The sequence below is a fragment of the Gymnogyps californianus genome, chromosome 14 (genome assembly GCF_018139145.2).
Source record: "Gymnogyps californianus isolate 813 chromosome 14, ASM1813914v2, whole genome shotgun sequence".
Classification (NCBI taxonomy): Eukaryota; Metazoa; Chordata; class Aves; order Accipitriformes; family Cathartidae; genus Gymnogyps; species Gymnogyps californianus.
Window position 1 is genome coordinate 19,600,703 of NC_059484.1, and position 17,004 is coordinate 19,617,706.

At 43.3% G+C, this 17,004-nt stretch overlaps 1 protein-coding gene across 5 annotated transcripts in view; it reads right to left on the reverse strand.

The window, feature by feature from the left end:
• ACSL6 (acyl-CoA synthetase long chain family member 6) overlaps window positions 1–17,004 on the reverse strand; it is a 49,010-nt gene that overhangs the window by 5,788 nt on the left and 26,218 nt on the right. For 2 of the 5 annotated variants that reach the window (XM_050905024.1, XM_050905027.1), the window contains exons 10-20: window positions 15,240–15,313; window positions 12,118–12,195; window positions 9,477–9,611; window positions 8,216–8,350; window positions 6,279–6,374; window positions 5,349–5,421; window positions 4,247–4,335; window positions 3,555–3,671; window positions 3,162–3,305; window positions 2,248–2,349; window positions 1,512–1,583 (exon numbers count right to left, since the gene is read on the reverse strand). In XM_050905024.1, coding sequence (XP_050760981.1) covers window positions 1,512–1,583; window positions 2,248–2,349; window positions 3,162–3,305; window positions 3,555–3,671; window positions 4,247–4,335; window positions 5,349–5,421; window positions 6,279–6,374; window positions 8,216–8,350; window positions 9,477–9,611; window positions 12,118–12,195; window positions 15,240–15,313 — 1,115 coding nt within the window. Of the gene's footprint in view, window positions 1–1,511; window positions 1,584–2,247; window positions 2,350–3,161; window positions 3,306–3,554; window positions 3,672–4,246; window positions 4,336–5,348; window positions 5,422–6,278; window positions 6,375–8,215; window positions 8,351–9,476; window positions 9,612–12,117; window positions 12,196–12,252; window positions 12,331–15,239; window positions 15,314–17,004 lie in introns of all 5 variants that reach the window. The other 3 variants (XM_050905025.1, XM_050905028.1, XM_050905026.1) reach the window with 2 other exon arrangements.

Sequence of the window (17,004 nt, forward strand, 5' to 3'; positions counted from 1 at the left end):
GGAGAAAGCAGAAAACTGCTGCGTGACTGGTCATAGTCCACCGATTTAAGACAAAATTCCCCAGCCATCTGCTGCTTTCGTGATTCCCCAAGCCAGACTGGTTTTCATTTTGTTCGACTGGGAGTTGCAGGAAAATAGACTGAGAATCAATTTTTAAATTCCCGTTAGATATGTGATTCATTTTTCCCCTGCAAGCATTGTGGTCCAGTTCCTCCCCCAGTGACGTCCTTCCCAAAAGCAGTGTTCATGCTATTAATGCTTCCCCCGCTTGCTGCACTGGCTTTCAGAGCCTGCACCCTGGACGCTGTTGGTTATAGAAGCCAGAGTTGTCATTTCCAAGCCAGAGGTCCAAGCTCAGGGCTCTGCCGCTGCAGACGAGGACGGGGATGATAAAGAATGGCTCTTCCATATACAGGGGATCGCATCCCATAAGAACATTAGCCGTAATATTGGGCTCAAAGTTTTGTTTTAAGATTACATATTGCAACAGAGATCGAATTTTGAAGCCCTTTCGTTTTGAAACGTGAAACATTTATTCTTAATTTTTAGAAAGATGGCAAGGCTTTCCTCACTACTTTATAGTTTATTAATTGCAAACTGCTGGTAGAATAGGTTACTTGAGGATAGTTCATACTGTGAAGACTATGGTAGGAGCAAACCAGACTTATTACCACAGACAATTATGTGCATTACAAACCGTGCTTTATATTGAATTTCATTTTTAAATTCATTTCTTTTTACTATCATTTCATTTGCTTATGTGACTGAGAAATGAAGAGTAACAAGTTTATGTTTAATGGTGCTTCTGCTGCACTTGGATATGGTGAATTACTCATTAGAATTACCAGCCAGAAACAGTCTAAACAAAAGCAAAAGGGCCCTTGCTAATTATATGTAATGATTAAGGTGTTAATTATTTTAACAGAAATAAGCATTTGATATTTTAAAATGTGGTGGATTTTTTTTTTTACTGTGTTTTTAATGCTATGTAATCCATGGTTGATTTCAGATCTCTCCTTCTGAAGTGTTTGTAGCTCTGTAGCAGAAATATTTACACAAGCACTAGAAAAGAATTAGTGCACAGGCTGAAAATAAATAAACCAGCAGCATTTCCTAGGTCAGTTACAAGAATGGTGATTAGTGACCCAGTTCCTTAACAGTGCTTTCCGTGGCAGAAGAATCAGAGTCCTACAGATATTTATCTTGACCTCTGGTTGTCAGACTGGAGATTATCCATGTCCCTGGATTAGCTTTTTACCTCTGCACCCAAAACTTTCACTACATTTAATTCAAATTTCAAGCATGAGTGGAAGGCAGAGTCACAGCGTGTATATTTTTCAAAGGAACAAACACAACTTGCCAGCAATAAAGCTCTCTTTCCGAAAACGTTGTGTGCAGCTGCAACAAGGATACGTAGCAACGTAACAAACGCTGGCAAATCCCCATTCAATACAAATGGACAACTTGCCTATCTGACCACACTGAATAAGGTATTAATTGTTTCATTTTACCTGCTCAAAGGAATGAAGTCCACTCTCCTTACCTAACTGTACCATGTCTTCCATTATCGCTTGCTGCAGTTCCTGGGTTAAAACACGTAAATTCCTCATGAAATATCAGAGTCAACCTTACATGCAATTGATGTCATTGTTCATCAAGAAAATATGTTTCTGAGTAAAGTTCAAGTGCCTTATTGATAGTTAATACATAATTAGCAAACATTCTATTAAAGAAATGTACAAACATTAAACTTAGGTGCAGTGATGTTAACTGTTTCCTCAGTATGAAAAGCAAGGTTATATTTTCGAACATATATGACACAGATGCTTAAATTTGCAATCCCTCAGCCATTTGCCAGACTTAGATGCAGAATCATTTCCCACAGACACCAGTGGGATGATTCAGTGGTATCAGTGTTCATCGATGTGAGCCAACTCAGTTACTCAGTATTAGAGAGCATGTGTAAATAAGGCTGGGATCCTTATTTAAGACATCTAAACAAACACAACCTCGCCTACTGCCATACTGTTGTTCTCTGCAAGACAGACCCTTGGTCCTCCCCATACAGGCGTTCGCAGAGGTCTGTACCATCCATCAGCACACATCACTGTATCCAGGTCAACCCTGCTTAATTTTCAGTGAAGAAATAATTCTTGTCACTGAGATCATTAATAATAGACACCTGCTCTAACTAAGTTATGCTACAGTGAAAAATTGTCTGTACTGCAGCTAGATAGAAAGACAAACCTTATTTTTACAGAGTTCTGCATACGTTCCTTCAAACCCTCTTTTCTTTGCCCAGCCTGGCATAACTTCGGAATCGGGCACCACAATTCCCACCAGAAAGGCCTGTAGGTGAAGGAGAAAGAGAGTTGCAGGCAAAAGCTGCACAACATTTAAGGCCCTACATTGAAGTGAATACATAAGCCGGTTGAATTCCCTATGTGTTTATCACTTCTTGTTTAATTACGTCAATAATTTGCTAACATGTCGTGAAGTATATTTTGGTGTCTCTGCCTTTTCCTCACATAAAATGGTTCTCTGTGACTGCTCCTGCATTTGCCAACGATTTTAACACCTTCAGTTGGGTTTGTGTTCTGCTTGGACATTCATTAAATTACTTACTTTTTTCACAGGCATAAGCCAGAGCAGAACATAGCCCGTATCATTTATACACATGCAGTTCATGGGCCTGTGAGTCTCAGGCAAACTGCGATGCCAAGGGAAGCCTCATGTTTGTGGCCAGTGAATGTAGAGGGATGAATTGCAATTGTTTCAGCAGCTGTACATGTTTGTATAAATATGCGAATAAACGGGGCAAGATTGGTCAAAATGGGTACGCAGTGGTCGTGGAGCAGCGGTGGCTTTGCCTTCGTCTGGCTTACCGCAGGCAACGTGGCAAAGGAGAGCTTTAGAGAACCAAAGGGTGACACTGAAACAAATTTAAAGGCTTGATCTTTGGCCACAACATCCTCCAAGCTGCTTAGGGTCACACCAGCAGCTCAGCTCCTGCGTGGCTGGCAGCCAGCTCCAGAACGGGAGGGAGACATCAGGGCAAAAACGTGGCATGATCCACTCACATTTTCCCTTCGCTTATGCCCAGCTCTCTGTCTTCTGTTTACAAAGAACAAAGTAAGATTTTCAGAAAACTTCGTTTTTACCTGCAGGCTGTCTCCATGGACATAGATCTGGGCAACAGGGTCACTGCGGATATAGATATTCTCTATCTTCTCCGGTGCAATATATTCTCCCTGAGCAAGTTTAAATATATGCTTTTTCCGATCAATAATTTTAAGAGTCCCATTCTGTTAGGAGAGAGAAATGAGAGTTCCCAGAGAAGTTATTTAACCATAGAGACTCGGTAAGCAGCCTGCTTTTAACAGAGCTCTTTAAATTGCCAGAAAATGCTTCACTGACATATTGAGCTTATTCTGCAAAATATAAACTTAATCCTTTGTAAAGATAGATCTGCTTGGAAATTTAAGTTCGGTACTTGAAAATTTACATGGGATAATACAATTGACATAAGAACTAAGCATCTGATCAGGACGCACAGGCAACCATTTCCCGATGTCTCCAGTGTGAAGCCAGCCCTCCTGGTCCAGCGCTTCAGTTGTCTTCTCTTCATCTTTCAGATAACCTTTGAAAACATTTGGTCCTTTCACACATATCTGCAAAACAGTCAGAGTTGCTGATAAATTATTTTATTATTCTGCTGTAAACACTAACAAGCTAAATAGCAATTCACTAAAATTGAAATATTTTAAAGGCTGACTTAATGACTGTGCTCCATGAAACTAAAATACATTGTGTTATAAAATTACCTATGATTTTTTTCAAAGCAATGGAAATATGAAGTAGGGATTGCAAAACTGATTTGCTTGAAGTTGATTTGCATTCAGCTTGCGGTTAAAAAAACCAAAGTTATTTCAATAAGTTTAATTTATGTGCATTATAGAAGTAACAGCAATGCAGAAATCACAGCAATTCAGCTCTTCCTAGCTGAACTAATTAATTCAGTCTTAGCTGTTAATCAGGCATGGCATTCGCTGGAAGTACTGCCACAGCCCCTTTTTAATTAAGGCTTTGCTGCTCTATTGCTGAATTGACATTTTCCTTTCCTGGTTGTAATATGTAACGCATCTGCAACCACGCACCTTACAAAGGTAAAATGCTTCTATAACTACATAACTACTTAATACAGTGTTAACTAGTGAGAATTTGATACAAAAATGTGATTTGCTACCTCTCCTTCTCCTTTGGAAGCAAAATAATTCAGCTCTTCCACATCCTTCAATCTGATTAAGTTACATGGCAAAGGGGCTCCTACATGACCTGGAAATCAAAGTTATCAAGTCACTTGTCATCTCTCCTATAAACAATAATTAGCATTTTATTATTAGTTGCTTGCATAGTTGTAGATACACTGGATGTTCTTGCAGGAGCTGTGTCTGTGTGCAGAAATAACTTCCTTTTGCAAAGGAGCCAGATCGAAGCGCACTGAGGATGAGGATGCGGTGCTGGCGTGTCAACGGCGCTTTGCCCAGTGCTGGCCAGGGCACGGGCAGGGAGCCGGCGGGCAGCGAGCCCCGGCACAGCCCAGGGTCTGCAAGGGGCTGGTTTTGGTTTGAAGAAAAGCAAATAGATGGCCGCTTGTGCTGGGAGAAGAAAGCATGTGCTCTTCTCCAGCCACAGAAAATCTGGGTTGGAAAGAAGGAAATGTTTAACTGGCCAGACCCATTAATATCCGATGCCCAGGTTTCCTACTAGTATTCATTTGAATGAGTGAATGATACCCATTTCAAAACATTTTTATAAATACTGATTAATTATATTAAGAAGAAATGAAGCCGCAGTACTTGTATGTATTATCTGAATCTTGCTTAGTGCTAATTTTTATCTGATTTTGTCAAGATTCAAAAGTTTTGAAAGCCTGAAACATATAAACTATTGAGTAGTGGTGGATCTGTATTCAAAGCCTGGGTTTGCTCACTAAGCACATGAATATATTAATCTTTTCTTTGCTCCAGCATTTCATTATAACAAACAATCTTTTAAATTCAGCTCCAGTGCTCTAGAGAGGACTCACAGGGCTGGGAGTGCAGAGATGAGAGTATCACAAGTAACAGCTCAAGGGGCAATTCCACATCTCCCCAGGCAAATGCGCCCAACATCTGATCCCTGTGTATTTAGTCTGGACTAGTGCTACTTTCAAGAACATTACATTTGCTGAAAATTATGCACACGGTGGTGAATGTTGCGTAACACCCTGTGATGTTACAGTCCAGAATTTTCAAAAGAAATGTGCCTTTCTTTTCTTTCTGGAAATGGCAGAAGAAAATCTTTACCTGACGTCCAGTCACCTGGGGTCGTAAAGGTGCATCCAGCTGTGCATTCTGTTTGGCCATAACCTTCATAAACCTGACAAAGAAACAGGTATCTTCAAAACAGCATACATGATTCCACTATTACAGAATAAAAATTTAAGAATTGCCTTCTGTTGCCCAGTCCTGTGAACTAATCCTGCCAGCTGCAATGTACAGGCGGACATTTAACACAGGGACATTTTCCCTGGCTCTCACTGTCTACAAAGTTTCATTTACATGACTATGAATTACCATGGCTGTATAGAGCTGAAAATAGTAAGAAGACAAGTTCAGCAATTAGCTTTTGAGTCAAGAAGTATGTGACTCTACGAGAGGAATTTATTAGTGGAGGAAAAAAGTATTTTTGTGGGACATTTTGAAAATACACCTTTTCATGTTTTTTCTGCCTAATTTTAGGCTCTTGAATGAGGCCTTTTAGTTGCCCTTGACTTCCTAGTCAAAGAGAAATAATGCGGTGGAGGTCTTAAGTGGGTTCAGCTTCCATCTGAAGATTATCTTTCTCCATTTAGGTATAGAATGAACCTCCTGTAACAAAGTTCCTAGCACATGCACAAGCACATTTAATTGCACATACTCAATTAAGTGCCAAGAGGCGGGTGGGATGAGTCTATGGGTTTTTTTGGCAGCTGCCCGCAGCGAAAGCAGCTCTTGCCTGCTGCTCCCTTCCCAGGGCCACCAGTCGTTCCCACTCCAGCCCCACGGCTGCAGGAGCAGAGCTCCGGGGACACCAGGGCGCTGTGTCTGCCCCAAGCCCTGCAGATGCTGTTGGATCCATCCTGGTGAAGCTGTCCTAAATGCCGTTCTGAGGTTCTAACCCATCTCCTTTCTTAAACGCAGCGCGTTTCCTAACTAACAGTAAATGAACACCTCCAAAGAGCCGGACGAGCCCACCTGACATCCGAGGGCCGCACGGAGGAAGCCCAGGACAGTCGGAGATGCAGGGGCAGCGCCCGTTACTATCATGCGAACGCACCCACCGAGACTTGCCTGTTTGACAGCAGGAGAAAACAAAAGAAAGCATGACGAATTACTACAGATGGCAAAACCAGCAGCGTCCGTGAGTATTGCTTATACAGAGCTTGCACGAAATGCTCTCTCTAGGATAGATGAGGCCACGCTATGGAAATGTGAACTGGGTCTGAATCTTTCCTTAGGGATAAAAAGCCAGCTAAATTTTCAAAGCAATAACTGTCCCCCTTGCAGGTAGATATAGCACCCGAAGAAAAAAACCATTCGACGTACGGAGGCGAGAGTCCCACGTCTCTGGCAGGATGAGCTGCTCAGTCTCGACTGCTGCGGCTGCCTGCGCCCGGGGAAGGCTGCAGACCTGCAGGGAGGCAGGCTTGGCCTGCAGGAAGCACATCTGGTTCTGGGGAACTGTTGGGTAAAAACCAGACTCTTCCCCCCTCCAGGTTTCTTTCCTTATTTGCACCTCGTCGTTTTTAATGAATTGGCTCCCAAGCCATCTAAAATAACGCTGTCCCTTTTTTAAGGCAGATGACCTTCAAATATTTCTGGAGGGTATTACATCAATTCCTGTGTCGCATTTTACTTCTCTCTCTCTCCGCTCCCCCCCTTCATTTCCTTTTTCTTATTCTAAAAGTAAAAAGAAAACCCAGTGCGAAACAAAACAACTCCTGATTGAGACTGCCAGTCTCGCCAGATCCTGAATCAATATGCAGCCTGGCTTGCCTCATGTCTGCGCTCCCGTCAGCACCGTGTGAGCTCTCCTATCTTTGCACACTGAGGACAACTAATCCGCAGACAAAAAGTACAGTTAGTTTCTTTAGTTAAAAATAAAGTGGCATGTCTCCAGATAAGTTATCCAATTAAAAAAATGAAGTAATCAGAGCCTCCTGGAGTAGTACAGAGCCCAAAAAAAACTGGTTTAAAGCCAATTTAATCTTTTTTTACTGAGGAGATGTGTGGCACACAGCAGGGCATTCTGATTTCTTTCCCCTCCTGTTAATCCTCTACACCCTTATTCTTGTTTTCCTAGGAAAAAAAGCAGTTTTGAATATGCCCAACTGAAACCCGACCCAAAATCCAATTGTACCAGTAGAGAATTTGCAGAAAACTTTGGAGCAACATCTCTTTGATCAGTTACTCCTCTTTTCATGACCACCTTCCTGAATTTCACCCCCCCGGGAGGAGACAGGAGCAGGTTTGATGCAATCCTCTCCTTTACCTGTCCGCTGGGCATGAGTGGGGAGAAGCCATTTACCCATGGAGCACGGGCAGAGCCCGCGGTGGGTGCCCGGTCCCCACACAGCAGAGCACCCAAATAACGAAGATGATGACAGCAGCCCTGGTGTCCGAGGCTACGATCCTGCTTCTGGGCAACGTCACCTGGCAGGAGGCAAATGCCCCCGCACTGCATCACATCCCTCCTTGGTGCCTGTGCAGGGGCACAGTTTGTATCCGAGAGCTGCAAAAAACAGGCACTATTCTGCAAATAGGTGATTTCTCAGTGCTGCTGAAGGAGGGATGTGGCAAAAGCCATCTTAGTCTGCCTTGTGTTTCTCCCTCGCCCTCTGGAAAACTGTCCCTAACAGAATTGAAATTTTGGCATCTTAGGCACGGTGTTTAAAAATAAATACATAAATAAAAATAAATGTGGCAAAAGTTAATGCAAAAGGTAGTGGAACAACAAACTGTGCTCCATTTCCTTTTTCTATTCAATTTTTCAGTCTGCTATTCTCTAGCGAGTAGCAATTGCCTGCAGTTCATCATCAGGCAAGCAGACCACACTGACTTTAAGGAAAACCAGTCATTGCTAGAAGAAATAACAGTTCTTTGACTTTAGACTCACTTCTTAAATTGCTTACCTGTATTTTATTAAAGAAAAGTTTATCCCACAAACTGTCATTTCTAATGATCCCGTTTCGAACTTCAGCCTTTTTCCGTTTTGCAGCAAATTCCAGAATCCAGCGCTTGAGGGACGTGTCTGCCTGGCTGAAGATCTGCGGGAGTGCGAGGTGGCGGGCAGCGCGGCACCCGAGAGAGAGAAACCATCAGCAGCTGTGCGTACGATTACAGCGATACAGCTCTGCCGGTGCCAGGTAGGGTACGGTTACATTAGCAGTACAGTGAAATAAGACTACACTAGGGCATTGTTAGCGGGGGAAAAAAAAAGGAGCGCTTTGTTTCGCTCCATTTGCTATTGTACATATTGTTCCTTTGGGGGAAAAAAAGAGAGAGGATGGCGGTGTAGGCTTTGACTAGATTTACACAACTGCTATTTCTATGTGATTTCCATGATAGGATTCAGTGAAATCACGCAATCTGAGCAACTAGGAGTAAGCAACTTGAATACTAGAGCGGGTATCAGCGCTGGCTGATGAGGTGATGGGGGCTGCGTTTACCTAAGCTTAATCAGACACCAGCCTGAACTACATCTCCACAAACGAGAAACCCCCAGTGCCCATCCCTCTAATGAGGCACCAGAACCCCTGATCCAGCAGTCCTGACCTTGGGGAAAAATTAAATCAGTAGCTTGTGCTTAAGCTCTTCTTTAGAGGATAAGTCTTGGGAGGAATAAATATTCCTGGCTGGCCAAACAGATTTAAGATGATGACCAGACATGCCTGTCAAATACCTTTCAAGACCATCTCTTAATTTTAAAGATTTCTAGATCCAAAAGCCAACCTCACATTTACACTGCCTAAACCCTCATAGTCTTTTTGCAGTTCCTGATTTTCAGCTGTCATTGCCACCAGAAAGAGAGATTCAAGTTGAAGGGCACAAAAAGTCGTAGTGCATCCAGGTTTGACTCGTGTTTCTGTGATGAAAAAATCCCTCATCTCTGGAAATGTCACTAGTAACCTCAGCGAGAGCAGGGTAAGAGGCTAATACACAGGGATTTCATATTAACATGCAATAGCCATGTCTGCAGTCTGTGTAAATCAGCATAATAGAGACTTACAGACTGGAGCAGCTGTATCAGTTACACAGGGTAAGAATGTGTTTGCAGTAAGGCAGAAACAGTATAATCTGCTCAGGAAATCTCCATGGCTAAGGGAATTCTTTCACATAAGTACTAAAGGGACATAAACTTTATTATTACAAAAAGAGCAAAATTAAACTCACCTTATCATACATTCTGTTTAACAGCCGCGGCACAACAGGGAAGATGGTTGGACGCAATGCTTTCATATCGTCAGATAAGAGGCGAATATCTCCTTGAAAGAAGCCAATTCGCCCTCCATGGCAGTATACTACGGACTGACGGGAAGAAAAAGGAACACATGTAACCTTGTTGCTTTTAATTCCCGAGGCAGAGCATCCCTCCCAAGCGCAGCACTGCCTTTCCTGAAATTCTGCTCTCAGTAAGGCAAAAATGGGGCTTTAGAAATATATATAAATGTAACTGTAAATTTTGCACTGAATAGAAATATACAGATAGTTCTGGGCACTTCTCAGAACTGGCAATTCAGCATCCGCCAAATTTGCCACTGTTTCTGGAAGAACAAGGAACCAAAGCTTTTAGAAGGGATTTCGCTTCATCCCCTGCATACGGGGATGGAGAAGTCCAAGTTACGGTCAGATTCTGGATCTGAACTTCTCCTCTGAAGCCCAGACCTACCATAGCAGCTCACAGCATGAGGACCTATTGTCAATAAAGAAACGCATATTAAGAAACATTGTAAAACATACTGAGCGGCAGCCGATTTTTAGATGTTAATACTTTAGTTTTGTTTAAATACAACAATATAGACTACGTTAGCAATAAAGTGCCTGATCCTGTATCCCAGAAATAGAAGCCCACTTCATAAAAGGTGCTTTACTTGTATGGAAACTACAGATCCAGAAGTTTTGTACTTGGAAAGAAAACAGGCCACTTGAATCAGATCAGAATAGAGGTGGATGTGCGGGATCGGGCAGGGCAGGCTGCCTGCGATGAGCCAACTGGCAGCGGAAGCAGCAGCTCTGGTAGTCAGCAACCCCGCAGAGGACTAGTCGCTAACTTGGTAAAACTGGCGTTTTATCACCAGAGAGCATTTGGAAACCAGCACACTACCCTGCTTTCAGAGTGCAAGCAGGAGAAGGCGTCCTCAGCAAAGCGCCTGCGATGCCGGGAGCTGAGCCCAGCCTTCCTGAGCCCGGACCAGCGCGCTCACTTTTCTGAGCTCTCCAAGGGGTAGATCGAGAACATCAGCTCCCTTTTTGGTGTACTAAAAATTCCTCAAGAGACACCTAAGTCTTTTTGTGCTACTCCTAAAAATCTGTAATACTAACCGCAGTGCTCTCACTGCTCTGTCAACCACTTAGAGACTGTCTGCATCGACTGAAACCACAGGAATTTTATACATGTGATGTGGGTTTAACGAACATCACACTGCCAAATCTGTGTTTTACGCTGCACATGTATATGAATTTAAAAAAAAAAAAAAAGGGAAAATATAATCAGTGTGCTCATTGGGAATTATAAATAACTACTAGAAATTTTCAGCTTTAGAGGATGTATCTGTATAATTTTAAATGCAAGTTCCAGGAACTAATAATGTTGGCTAAAACTAGGGAAGCTGACACAGTGCTTGCTGTTCAGAATGCTTTTGAAAAGGACTTCTTAGCCCTTTTGAAAAAATCTTCATACTAATGAGCTTTTTTAGCAGAGAGGATAAACCTGAACATCCTTTGGAGGCCTGCCCCTTTCAGTATGGCAACATCCTGTGAAATGAGGTTGTTTCAAATGTTTCTAATTTTTTTTCCCCTCATCAGGCGACTTTTTAATAATTACATTCTTGTTTGCGGGCAAAGTGGTTTGCCTGAATAGTGGTGGCATACTGACCAACTTGCGTTACAAGTGAAGAAAGGCTGTGCTGTAATCCTCCAAATGTTTCATGGACTTTCACTTCCAATTTGCAAGCTTTTTAACAGCGCAGAATATATTATTTCTGGCACAGATGTTACGAAGAAGTGGGAGGCTTATATTCGGATGCCTGTCTGACTCAAGAAGTATGCTTTCAGCCTGAAACAGTCCTCCCCGAGAAAGTACAGAGCTGCAACTGAATCCAGATCCAATCTTCACATATTGGATCGGTTTTTAGTTCGCAGCTTCTCAGGCCAGGAGAACTGATGTGATCGTCTCATCTGACTTGCCTAACACACCGACCGCAGCACAAATTATCACCTGTCTTTTCAGAAAGAGATGTGAAAAGTCAGTTCTGCGGGCTGGCACGAGTTAGCGCTTCTATTTGCCGGTATTTCCAGGGGACGCTGGCTCCCAGTTAATGCCCACCGTACGCTGCCCTGCCAGGAGGATCACGTGTGATGATCATAAAACCATGATCTTAGTTTCCTCTTTTTCAGTGTCTGCAAGTTTTTTGCAGATCTGGTTAATTTATGCAATAGAAGGATTTTAGCTGATGTAGAAAATGGCACAAAATTATTTTTACTCCCATGATACCTAATCCTAGAGTGCTTTGAAAAGCTGCTGCCAGAATCGTGCAGGTAGCAGTTTCTGCTCGTTGATGAAGGGCTGTTTTCCAATCTCAGAGCCACCGGTGTAAGCTGGAGAGCTTGGGAAACTCTCCTGGAATCGGCTCTGGCCTCACGGCTGTGTCACCGAGACCAGAGGCCGGGCCCTGGCGTTATGCACGTGGCGCTTCTGGAGTACAAGCTTTTTTAGTGCTACAAGATATCGCTGGTTATTTAGTTTGGTTTGGGTTTTTTTTGGGGGGGGGTGGGGGGTGGAAAAAGATGATTTCCACTGACACTAGGACCTTACCTGTACCATTCTCTCAAACATGTGTGCTAAAGGCAAATAGGAAATGTGTACATCCTCACAAGTAGGAGACCACTGACTCTGGAAGAAAACACAAGGAGCCCCACGAGGCCTCGTCAGTTCAGGCACGTTTCTTACCTGTATAACTCTCTCAAACATGTGAGCCAGAGGCAGGAAGGAGATGAGCACATCGTCCTGTCTCGGAAAGATCACTTTCTGCAGGTGAAGGGCATGGGAGACAGAAAGGAAAGAAACACTGACAGGAAGACAACAAGAAAGTCATAAAACAATAAAAAGAAACATGGCACCAGAGGAGCAAAAGGGTAAAGATTGTCGAGAGAGGAAGGGAGCAGCATACAAAGTGAAGCGTTAAGCCACAGCGTCAATGAAGCTCAGTTAGCAGGAGGAGTAAAGAGCACGGAGACGCACACAGAGGGCAATGGAGAGGTCTCTCCATGGCAGAAGGCGTATCGTATTCGCACAGCTCATGCTGGAAACGGAGGCTCACCCTGACAGAGAACGCAATTTTTATTCTCTGCTTTCTACCACGAGGTGCTGAGACCACGATTTGCGCTCTCAGCTGTGTGCAGACCTGCAGGAGCCTGGTGCAGACCTGCAGGAGCCTCCTGGAAGTCAGCAGGGCTCTACAGGCACGTCATTTTTCCACATTGCACAGAGCCCATCAGAGATTCACAGTGTTACTACAGTCAAAGCTATAGATTTTTTGCTTTTCCTTTGGTTAATCATTGATTTGAATCAGAATATTTTGGAAAAATTAATGATTTTTTTCAGCTGTAAAAACTAATGATTTCTGTTAGTGTTTCTCGTAATTTTAAGTGATTAAAAAGTGATTTTAAGGGCATTATCACTGCCCCACAGACAGGTGCAGTGGGGAAAAAGAAGGCTGGACAAATTATGCAAAAAACAAAAGTGACCAAAGTCTTCAGTTTGCCATGGTTTTAATTCTGTCTTGCAGGCTGGAATAAACAAAGGCCCCAAGAGCCTTACCTGATCCATGCCCCAAAAGAAAAGTAGCCTTTCTACCTGCATTTCCAAGGGTAAGGCTTGCCATAATATTATGGATTAGAAAAACTGAAAGCTTGATTACCCAATAACTTGCACCAAGGCCAGTGGTTAGTGGAAAATGGGTATAAAATCTATTAGCTCACAGTATTAGCAGTTTATACCCACTTTGCATCTCCACGGCTGTGACAGAATCGATAGTCCGTGACCTGGGACACGGCGGTGGATGGAGGCACAGGAGTTTCTTCCTCGGGGAATATTTTATTGAAGTTAAATCTGGGCAAGTCAGATTTGGGTATGCCCTCCCAACCATTACCTAGTGAAGTCAAACATGATTGACCACGTGGGTGTTTTCAGCATCCCGTTTCATATTATTTTATGTGTCAGTCTGAATTAAGCCATTAGGGCCTGCAGATCTATTTATACCTTGTTTCAGATTGGCCTCATTTTCTGCAAGCACAGTAATGTAAAACCATTAGCATCACTAGCTATGCCGCTTTTTTTTTTTAACGCTGCTTTAAGTGCCCAGACAATAAATGATTTGGTTTTAAATCGGACCAAAGACATTGAATAGTATTTCACAGTTGGCACAGCTGTCCAGTTAAAAGTAAAAATGAAAACAGCTTCTTGGCATTTGAGAACAACCTTATAATAAAGCTCTAGGTTCATTTCAAAAAATGTTCCATTTATAAAAATCACCGAACTCAGCAAAACTGGCACAAGAGTATGTAAACAGCAAATCTACAGTACTTCTCAGCTTTAGGTACTTTTATGTTATTAATTTATACTACTTTCAAGTATTTTGCACTTTGCTCGATTTCATTACTGTGGTTAGACATCGGCCTAATCGTGTGGATTGGCTACGGGCATTTACACGCTCGCCAACAATAGTCTGGTGATTGAAGCTATCGAATTTACAACCACTTACACCAGACTTGCATCTCAACCTCATACCTTCGAGATTAATCAGAGTCCCACTGCCATCAGCGAACACTAAATCCCTTTCTGTGGGCCAGTCCTGGAAGATGCCAAGTTCCCTCAGCTCCCTCTAAATTAGTTCTCTTCCAAAATAAATGCTCCCGCCCTTTGAAGACACATCTACGCATCAGCTTTCATTTGTGCCTCTCGCTGCCCCTGGACCCAGCGAAAGCTCCGCGCTGCGAAGCCCGAGGGCTCGCTGCAGCAAGCTGCAGTATTGGCATTTCATGCTGCAAATTACTGGAGTCACAACCCTGCAAATACTCGAACACGTGAGTTCAGTGGGATTTCTCACACCACGCGTCCAAGTTTCTTTACAGCAGTGGTCTGGAAATCTCAGAAAGTTCAAGGATTAAGATAATAAGACTGCAGTATTTTCAGCACCAACGATAAGACCAGCAAGGGGTATAAGGTAACAAATTGTCCGTCCCGTGTGTACATTGCTACTTTATAGAATTGCCTGTTTACTACAAAAAAATAGATTCTTTATATTTGTTAGGTACAAGCTGTATAAAATCCTTATTGCTAAAGCAATTCTGCTTCCTAAATTGTTTCTGAATACAAGTTTACACATTGCATGAAACATATTATATGGGTACTTGGCCAGTGCTATGCTTTTTTAAAAATACGTATAACAGAAACCGAGGTATACTTTAATATCAATGAAGTTAACCATTCTTGTAAAAAATGTATATGTTCTTATATATCTATACACACTTTATATGCAGAGAGCTTTCAAATAAATGAGGACATTGTGTAGGCACAATGGGACACAAAGAACACAAGTGGACCCTGTACTCTTTTTCAAGCACCAGTCGCAACTTTACAGGGCTTGTTTGCTCTCCCAGTTCTTCAAAAGGAGTTAATTAATTGATTTACGGGAGCCAACATTGCTCCTCGGAAGCACTTTGCGTCCTACAGAGCCAGGGAGCCGGTGCTGGAAAGAGGATTTAATGCCCTCCAGTGCTGTAAGCTCAGGCTTGCTCCCATTTCCATGGATTTGGCCCTCTGAGTAAGAGAAATTTCACCTCTTATCTGCAAGAGCACATTTCCAGCCCGTGCGGGGACACGGCTTAACCCACACACTCTACACATGGCAACATTTTCTGGATCAGGGTATTCACCTCTGTCACTTTCAAAAAGCCTGAAAAATCAGCAACCACGTTCCCGTGAGTCAGCATAGCACCTTTGGGGTTTCCTGAAAGGAAACAAAGAGTGAGTTTGAAAGAGGAGCCAGTAGGTAACTTCCAAAAGCTTAACAAAAACCAAAACAGGAAATGGTTAAAATATTAAGTTCTCTTTTTTAATTTCAAAACTTATGTAATTTTCGCAGTCATTTCTGTGCAGTAACGTGCACCAAAAGCATTTACGGCAATACTCAAAATTTAATAAAACGATACTGTAAACACGAATATTTCTATTGGAGACTCTGAACAACAGTTTCCACCAGAAATAGCCCAACTGCAATTTATGAGAGCACTGGGATGGAGCCGCTTGATGAGCACAGCCATCAGACCTGGCTGGCTGTTCCCAGCCTCTCCAGGTAGGATTTATTTCATACAGATTTTGACTAAGAATGATCTTGAATACCAACAAACCCCATTTAAGAGGCTGTTAAGCTCTTACTTAGCCAGTGCCCTGGATAACCTGAACAATGCAGAGAACAGGTAATACATGGTAAAAATTAGGCTACAAGAAGACCCTATGAGACTGCAATTAAGAGAAGACATCAATATTGACAGCAGCAGAGCAGAGGTGTCCTGGAGACAGGGACAGGGAGCTGGCAAAGCCTCACCGCGTCACCCCAGTGCTTGGCACTGCGCCTGCAGCATTTCGCCCGCCGCCCGCGCGGGCAGCTCCACGCTGTCGGTATTTGCTCTTTCACCCTCTTTTCTCTTCTGAGCAGAGAATCCCCCTTAGCACCGTAATACCATTTCTGGATTTCGTATCTGTTTGTACGCCAAAATATGGTGTTCGTTAAACAGCGAGCGCACAGGTTGAAACCTCCAAGCACACAAACCGGAGCCGAGGGTCCCATTCAAAACGCCCTGCCTGCAGCACTGGCATGCGGGACTTTGCATGTCCTCCTGTCACAGCGCTGTCCCTTTTCATCATCCTCAAAAGGTTTATTTCCAAAAAGAAGGAGTAGCTCCGCTCAAATAAAGATTACAGAGCCAGCCTCTCTCTCCAGCGTGTTTTTAAGCAGATTGTTTTAATTCGATCACGCCACTGCAGCGTAGCTCCTGCTATGCGGTGCGGAAGCAGATCGGAGGAGCTTTACCTGCAGGTACCCTGCATGACCCCGGCACGGCGGGCACACGGATGGCCCCAGGAGCTTTGCAATGCTATTACAGTTAATGATGGATGCAACAGCCTCGCAAAATTGTACATCAGCCAGAATTTCATTCTAGCTTCCTCAGATTAGGAAGGGGCAATGGTGTTTTGCGATTCAGTTTCAGCACAGGAAAATACGCTTAATCCTCTCAGTTTCAGAGCAGTTTGCAGGCTGCGTCACTGGCAGCCCTTCGGTGCGGGCATGCACCCACGCGGCACAGCCCGGCTCAGGCCCCGCTCCAGGAGCCGCAGTGCCGAGCCCTGTGCCCTGCCAGCTTCGCTGACATCGCTTCTACCCAGCCTCTCAAATAATTAAATAAAGGCCCAAACAAAAGTAGTAATTATTGCACGCATTTATTGCACTAAAGAAGGACATATTTGAACACAACGTATTTTACTGAAAATCCGTATTTGGCGTTCCAAGTGCCTTTGAGTAATTCGGTCCCAAATACTTGCAGATGAACACAGTGCACAGGAGACTGTTTCGGTCTCGCTTACATTTGTCCTCCTCCAAAGCTCAGGGTGAAGCTAGGGCTGACATCTTTGCCAACCACA